Source organism: Zosterops lateralis (genome assembly GCF_965231275.1).
Source record: "Zosterops lateralis genome assembly, chromosome: 2".
NCBI lineage: Eukaryota > Metazoa > Chordata > Aves > Passeriformes > Zosteropidae > Zosterops > Zosterops lateralis.
Genome location: NC_139763.1, coordinates 105066666 through 105074979, shown reverse-complemented (window position 1 = coordinate 105074979; position 8314 = coordinate 105066666). Strand labels below are relative to the sequence as shown.

The 8314-nt window shown below is 39.2% G+C and overlaps 1 protein-coding gene across 4 annotated transcripts in view; it reads right to left on the bottom strand.

Moving 5' to 3' along the window:
• ARL13B (ARF like GTPase 13B) overlaps nt 1-8302 on the bottom strand; it is a 32955-nt gene extending 24653 nt beyond the window's left edge. Inside the window, exons 1-4 of one of the 4 annotated variants that reach the window (XM_083854777.1) lie at nt 8274-8302; nt 5725-5898; nt 4186-4256; nt 2101-2350 (exon numbers count right to left, since the gene is read on the bottom strand). In XM_083854777.1, the coding sequence (XP_083710903.1) occupies nt 2101-2350; nt 4186-4256; nt 5725-5783 (380 nt within the window). In that variant the 5' untranslated portion in view covers nt 5784-5898; nt 8274-8302. Of the gene's footprint in view, nt 1-2100; nt 2351-4185; nt 4257-5724; nt 6094-8273 lie in introns of those variants that run through there. The other 3 variants (XM_083854778.1, XM_083854776.1, XM_083854779.1) reach the window with 3 other exon arrangements.
• Nucleotides 8303-8314: the final 12 nt, after the last annotated feature.

Below are 8314 nucleotides of genomic sequence, written 5' to 3'. Positions count from 1 at the left end.
TTTCCTTGGTTATAAAATATCAGTCACAGCACACAGACTTGCATTTCCCATTGCACGTGCTCCATGTTACCTTAAAAAAAAACAAAAAAACAAAAAAAACCAAAAAAAACCTCAAAACAAACACAACTAATCCCAAACAAAACCAGCATTTATTTGCCAGCATAATATGAAGTCTGTGTGCTCCTTTATGATAAAGGACAAAAATAATCCCAAAGTAAAGAAAATTTAAACTTGCATACCTATGTAAGTCCCGAGGAAGCTGCCAGAAGAATTTACCCATAAACATAAATTAGGTGATAACACTGAACAGTAAAAAACACCCAAATGACAAATTTAACATCTCTAAGTAATTTATACCAGGAGACAGCAAAAGACAATACTATCAGCACTTGAGGAAAATTGTCTTAAAATGATTCTGTGGGCAGAATCCATGGGTAGCAATAAATAACAATGTGGGAGAGCAGCAATTAAATTTGTAGAAAATATCACACTGAACATCAGATTTCTCATATTCCCATATTTCCATAAGACAGAGTATTTAACACCAATTTTATGTGCAATTCAGCCTATTCTGCACAGATTAAAATGCACTAATATAAAATGCAGCAAGGTATTAGGGAACTTATTGCTACATGGGTAGCAAGTACCTCATTATTAAAAAAACCCACAAACAAAATGTGAACATTAAAATTAGTATAATATTTAAAAAGGCTAACTTTCAGCATAAATTTCAAAATCTGACAATACAGGAGAGGCTTCTTAAGAGGCAGGCTCACACAGAGAGCATAAACCCAAGAACTACTAGATCCCTCCCCAGAACTGAGACCCTGCAAAAGCAAATTCTAATCAAAGGCTTGATGTTTAATCTAATAAAAAATAATAACATCAACAAACTTGGTTTAGTCACCATGAGAGCAATTAATAAATACAATCTGCCTTCTGATTAGCTACTGATAGGGATCCAAAAGCAGTATCAAGATCCAGGGAAGTGAGTGCGTTCTCTGCAGGTCCAGTCAGATACTCAAACTAACTTCAATTATAGGATTAGAGCATAGAGATTTCTACCAAAAAAACCCCAACAAAACAAACCCAAACAAAACCAAAACACAACCCAAATCCCCCCATAAAGTTGTATTTAATTTAAAAAAAAACAACACAGTTTTCCACTGTCACAGCTGCATTTTCAAAACACATTTGAGTTAAACTAAGTTGGCTTTATTGCCTCTTCTGTGCCAGTAACATTCAGAGCAATGAAAAGTGAAATCTAATCTATTTTCAATATAAACGCCATTACTTTGCTGAATTACCCTCCACTTCATCAACACAATTAATCATGTCCAGCTTCCAACCAGCAGAGCATCACTACTTCTTGAAAATGAGAGGCCTCTCCTCTTACCTGTACAGATTCCTTATGATAGCACAGGAATGTTGTGCAATTTATGCATTCTGGAGAATTTATGCTCACCAGACATAAAGATATTGACTTGATAAACCATTTTAAACTTTTAGAGTTTATTTTTCAACTTCAAAAGAGTATTTGTTATCCAATATATATTCCACACCAAAATATTTTTGGTGTGGAATTTAATAAAGCGTGTTTTTTTCAATATTTTTTACAAACCCTATTAAAGAGAGAAAAAGCATGTGCCCAATACAATTCAAGCAAGCCTCCTTTAAAGAGATTTTGCTGATCATCTACCAGCAGCACCACGTGTTAAGTGAATAAGACATTTATTGCTAAGAGATCACACTATTGCTGAGTATAATCAAACCATTTACCATTTAATTAATTAAGTAGCAACAATATTTTTACATCATGTTGTCATGCCAAACTTGTAAAGCCTTTTAACCTGGCATTGCAAGTAATATTAGAATTTCAAAGCCTTAAAAAATCCTACCTTGTTATTTTTCCATGGCTAATGAAAGAGGAGAGAAATAAAGATCCCTGAGAAGGATTAAATAAAACATAAAATCATAAAATTAATTTCAATATTGGTTAGTGCTAAAGTTACAGCAGTATTAGTTACAACAGAAATAGTTCTTTAGGTCTAAATTCACCCAATTGCAGATTATTTGAAGAACATTTATTACATTACTTACACTAATACTGGCTTTCCTGATATCTTAGGGCTTTTTAGAACCTCTATCATGGCTTGTTTTGTTTCTTCCATCCTTTCAATGTCACTGGAATCCACCACAAATATGACACCATAGGACTCAGCATAATAATTCCTCCAGATATTCCGAATTCGTTTTCCACCTCCTAAATCATAGATGGTGACTTCAAAGCGTCCCTGTTTAAGGTCAATTTTGGAAAACCCAACTGTGGGAGCCACATCTTCAGGAGACTCTGTCAAAGAAGAAGGACTTCAGTTTAAACAGGATTTTATAGTGGGATTTGTGTAGCAAAATTTGCATTTTAAAAACAGGGAGTGAAACCTCCCTGTTAAATATTGCTGACCACATTTTTGCTTACATGAAGGTTTCCCCTCTCCTTGGGGAATTTTAAATTGACTAGTCTCTCAGCTAGTTACTTTACATTAATTTAGGTAGGAGCACTGGGGGAGTGGGAAGGGGCGAGAAAAGAGAGGGGCCCAAAATGCAGATTTTAATATTTCACACCACAGTTCCATTGCAGTGGTGGTGACTGTACTGCATCTTCTCTTCCACTCTCATTTCCATGGTAGTAATCCAACTTTGAGAAGGAAAACAACCAAAACAGTTAATGCACTATGACCTAGGCACCCTTGCGCTCCGCCAAATTTATTTTTTTATCCTTCATGGTTGCCAAAACAGCTTCAGAAGTTCAAATCAAGGGCTGAGATGCAATGACTGAAACCCTGTTCTTCTGAGATGTAAATTATTTGATTGCCCTTATTCAAGGCCAGGTTTTAGCCTTTGTTTGCTAATTTTTATATGCTGTTTTTTTCTAATTTTCCATGCAATATGCTAAAAAACCTATAGATTTCTATTTAATACTTTTTGGCTTGCTGTCTCGCTTTCCTGAGGGCAAAGAGAGCCTGGACTCACACCTCTATGCCTGCCCTGCAGGGCTCGGTGAGATAATTGGATCTCTGTTTTATGCAGCTGGGTAGCACAAGGCAAGAGAAACATGTCAAATTCAGCTTGTTGAGAGGAAAAAAAATGAAGGCCTGGCTAAAAGCACTGAGCTCTGAAGAGCAGTGCAGGAACTGAATTCCCCACCAGCCTTCTGCTCCTACCCTTCAGACAGCCAAGATGGGCATTCAGGACATTCAAGCCCTGGGGAACACTCGAAGAAATTAGAACTATCTTCTCCTTGAGCTTCCCTTTAGAAATACACATCTTTATCTCATTTTTTTCCCCTGAAAAACTTGTATTTTAGAAATAACTGTTACATTCAAATGGTAAAGATGGTAAAGGTGATTTTCAAACAGAATGGAAAGCTAAATAATGAAACGCTCCTGTTTTCAGGGCAAAGATGGAGGATAGGAGGGAATACTCATCATTTTATTTGTGCTTTAGCAAGTCTCTGAACTTACATAACACAAGTAAACAAACTCGAGGTGGAGTCTCTAAGTCTGCCAAAACACTACTAAGTAAACTCTTGTTCTTGCACAAGATGAAAGTTATTTAGAAAGACAATCCCTCAAGTGGAGGGGGAAAAAAAATACAGAATTTTTGTTTTCATAAGCGCAAGCTTTATCTCAAATTACATCCTGCTTGCATGAGACAGGGCAAAGTACCCTTCAAAATCGAGTGGTCTCTTAGTGGCTGTTTCATTTATCATCATTTTCTCAATATAAATGATGATAAAAAATGTGTAACACTAGAACCATCCTTAATGTTATACACACCAATTTCCTTCTTTCAAACGTTTTCTGCTTATATATACTTAGTTACAACACTCATTTTTATACAAAGGTTACTGCTGTACGCAAATTACTGGAATGATCACCTGAAAGCAACATCAGCACACACACACAAGAAAAAAAGAGAAAAAAAAAATCAAGTCCACGGATTGTATTGTCCATTGTAACATTTGTATTAAGATGTGATATTTGGATGGTACAACCAACGTTGTCTTTCAACAATATGGGAGGGAGAGATACATTAAGAGATGAAGCAATATTTTCAGATTTAAATGACTGAAAATTAGGAATGATACTCTCAGTGTTCCATTTGGATGACAAACCAATCACTTACCTCCTTGAATTCCTCGGACTGTAGCAGTTTTCCCAGCATTATCAAGACCCACCATTATTAGTGTCACCTTCCTCCAAAAGGAGAAAAAAAAATACAAAGATATTTAATTTTTTTCCTTTACCTACACATAACTTATTCTATTTTTTAAACATATGCACAGCAAATTTACAACCAAATACCAGCAAAAAAAGATATCAAAATACCAAGGCACTGTTACTATTGTGTGTCTGGTGTTTAATATGTCCAATCATCTGATGAAACAGAACAGCAGAACAAGGTATGAAATGAAAAGTCTCAAACCATGGTCTAAGTTTCACATGAGGCAATGATTCTGCTTTCAACTGCTACCTGCCTGCTGCAATTTAATTTCACAGTACTTAAAATTTTATTTGGTGTGGTCATGGCCCCTTTAATAATTTCTGTAATTGCAGTTCCATTACCCTGTATTTTTACCATCTCTCAAAGTTTTTCCTGTATTAGAGAATTATTTCTGTCTCCATTAGGGTGTCTGAACAACACACACTTGTGTAGACAACACCAGGTGCTGGAAATATGTGGGACTTACCATGCCTTTGTTTATAGACTGTAAATGTGCAAATCTGTGGTGCTAAGAATGCACATTTTAGTAGCAAACTGGTATACAGGTTAATATTAATATTTTTACTAGGAGAGGATTTTAAAAGCCCCAGGAAAACCACATTTATGTGTGTATACCTCAGTTCTTCCTCCTATTCACAAAGACCCAGTGGTCAAATCAATTTGCTCAATTTTATGCCTCTTTAAGTGATAGAATTCTGAAAAACATTGTTACTTGCAAACTTGAAGCTGTAATAGTATCAAACATGAAGTATAATTTATACAAGTTCTTTCAGAAGAACAAGAAACCTCTGAGAAAAGAATCCCAAAAATAAACAAATTGTACTTTAGAACCTCAAAATGCAGAAACTGGAAGAGTAAGGCAGAAACCGACCAAACTTTACCCTGGGCAGCTTAGAGGCTTTCTGTGATGGAGTGACCAGAGCAGTGGACAAAGGAAAGATTACAGATATCACCTATCTGGACTTGTGTCCAAATTGGAGAGATGGGCTCAGGGAATGGACAGGTAGGTGGGTAAGTCACAGCCAGAGGGTAGTGGTGACACCAGTGCCCCTCAGAGGTTCATACTGGGACCATGTGGTTTAATGTCCTCACTAATGAGACAGAAAAGGTGCTGAGGGCATCCTCAGCAGGTTTGCAGGTGAGGGGTGAGGCTGACACACCTGAAGGATGGGGAGCCTTCCAGAGGGAACTGGACAAGCTCAAGAAGTGGCCCATGGAATATCAGGAGGTTTAGTAAGACCAAGTACAAGGTGCTGCACCTGGGTCAGGGCATCAGCACAGGCTGGGGCATGAGCAGATGGAGAAGAGCCCTGGGGAGAAAGAACTTGGGGGTGCTGGTGGGGGAGAGGCTGGACATGATCAAATATGGAACAATGAATAAAACAGAGGTGAAACACAGTGTGGGAAGGTGAGAAATGTAAAACACTTTGCCATGTTTACCTGACAGGTTCCCTCCACCGTTTTAGCCAGTTGCAGCAATTGGCCATTAGATTGAACATCCCTCCTCACCAGCCATCCAGAGCCACCAAAGCTACAGGAATAATGTGGGCAGGCCAGAGCAACCCAAGGAGACTGGCAGAGAGACTTTAGAGCCAAGGTCTTGTCTTGTCACTCCTAGAAAGAAAAAAAAGGGGAAGAAAAAAAAATAGTTAGGCACTCTGCACAAAGAAGGCAGCAGCCTGGCTGTTCAGTGTGTTGTGTTCAGTCTCATTATCTTTCCCTTTTCCATCCTCTCACACTTCATCCACCCCCCCTTTACAGATTTGGGCAGCCACCACACACTACTTATCCCAAATAATCATGCCAGGCCACGGCACAGAAGGAAACTTGCAAGTCAGAGGAGCAAGACACATCCAGCTACAAGATTTCAGTGCTTGTCTCAGCAACAGCTCCCACAGCCCTGCTGATTGACAGAGAATAAGGAGCAATTTCAAGCATGAGTAAGACTTACAAGAACATAACAGGATAAGGCATTAAAAGCAAACAAAGAACATCCCTACCTGCTAAGTGTGTTCATTTAACTGCCAATTTCTTTTGCACAAAAAAGATCCCACAGCAAGGGAACTGTGGCTCTCTAGTGAGTATTTTGAGGAAGTGGCAATGATATCTAGTAATTGTCACTAAATTAAATAGGAGCACCAAGTACTTCCATCATTCCACAACTCCATTTTCCATGCTTCAAGCAAAAAGAAACAGAAACATTCCTCTTTCTGAGAAGCAGATCTCCTAAAGCTTTTATCTCAAAATTCATTTCATACTTTAAATTATAACTAACCTCAACCTAAAGTGATTTTAAATGATGCCAAAAAGTGAATAATTAAATATTATAACAGTCCTAATAAACTGTGATGGCTTAGATAATTTATACAGGTAGGAACTGAACTCCTGATCTTATGAAGCTCATTTTCAAGGATGCCTTTGCACGGATCTGCTGTCATTCAGTGTCAGAAACAGATCAGGTTTCATCCAAAGCAGAGAACACAGATCCTCTTTAAACATTTATATTCCATTATCCACAAGAACCTGAGCTGCTCCACAGGAGAGTTGAGTGGATGAAGAGTAGAAAAGTTCCTAAAAGGAGCAAAATGATTACAACTGTTACAAGTACTAAAATCAAGCTCTGAAGAATACCAAATCATTTTAGACAAGAAAAAAAAGCCCACATGCAGTGGGCTGTGGTGCCTCAGCCCACGAGAAACTCTGAACAAGGCTCACTTTGAGAACAGAGCTACACAAAAGCAAAATGTAACAGCTCAGTGAACAAAAGGTGTCATTGTCATTTTGTCAAATGACAAAAATGTAACATTTCCAGTGCCTGAGCATCCCCACAGAACAATTCCCATCCCATTTTATACAGACTATCTATGCAAAGTATCACAAAATTGCTCTTGAGCCTACATATGGCCCAGAGCATTGAGATGGGATTCATGAGATGAAGAGAACTTATTCAAGAGTGAAAAGCCAAGAGCAACTATGGCCTAGCACAAGGACTTTGTTTAAATACAAAACCCTAAAAGGAGGTGGGTAGGAATTGAGAAACTAGATTAAAATTTTCAGAAACAAGCCACTCTAGGAGGAAAGGACACTGAACACTGCCGAAAATATTACAGTAGGGAGGCAAATCCCATTCTGATATGCCAGTTGGGAGAGACCTGATCCCTGGAATATGTATGGAACATGTGGCAGGTATTTTATAGGCTGCACTAATGACATCCCAAACCTGTTCCAGGTATTACCTCTGTCAGCTTGCTGAGGTCAAACGAAACCAACAAGCCCAGAAACCAATCAAACTTAGCACTGAAGCCTCCACACCACTTAGCAAAGTGCATTTAGTACACCACCTTCAGCAGAGCCTTTTACAATAAAGAATTTATTTCAGTCACTGCAAGCTTCCACGTTCTTGGAAACACAGCTAAACAAATCATTTAGAGCTGACCCTCCTCACACAACTTAACTTTTCAACTTCTTGCTGTAATATTCCTTGTTTGAATGTCAATTATATGGGCACTTGACTGTGTTATGTTTTGAACAGCAAAACAAGTGGCCGAGCAGCAAAGCAGGCATATACAGCAAAAGTTTGTGAACACCATCCCCGCTGCCAAAATTGTAGTTGAGAGCTAAATAAGGTGCAACAACTGTTATGTCCTGAAAGCCCAAAGCACTCAAATATTCGTGCGGAACAGCTTTAGGCTCTCGCATTTTCTGTAAAGAGATGTTACTACAAGTCCAGCAGTTCAAGAGAGCATCTGCACTTTCCGGCCACGTCCCAAACCTTCCTTTCCCGTTTCCAAGAGAGCAGCAACTCCAAAATCCGGGCTTCGCTTCCCGCATGTGTCACTTGCTCACCTCTCCCACTCTGGAAGCACTTTTTTTAGTTTATAAGCCCAACGCGTTCTGTAAAATCCCCCCCGTGACGCGGAAGGAGAAAGGCAGCCCTCAGGCAGCCGAGCCCCCTCCGCCTCCCCCGGGCCCTTCCCCGCCCCGCTCACCGCCGGCTCCGCCGCGGCCCCGCAGCTCAACGGCGGCGCGG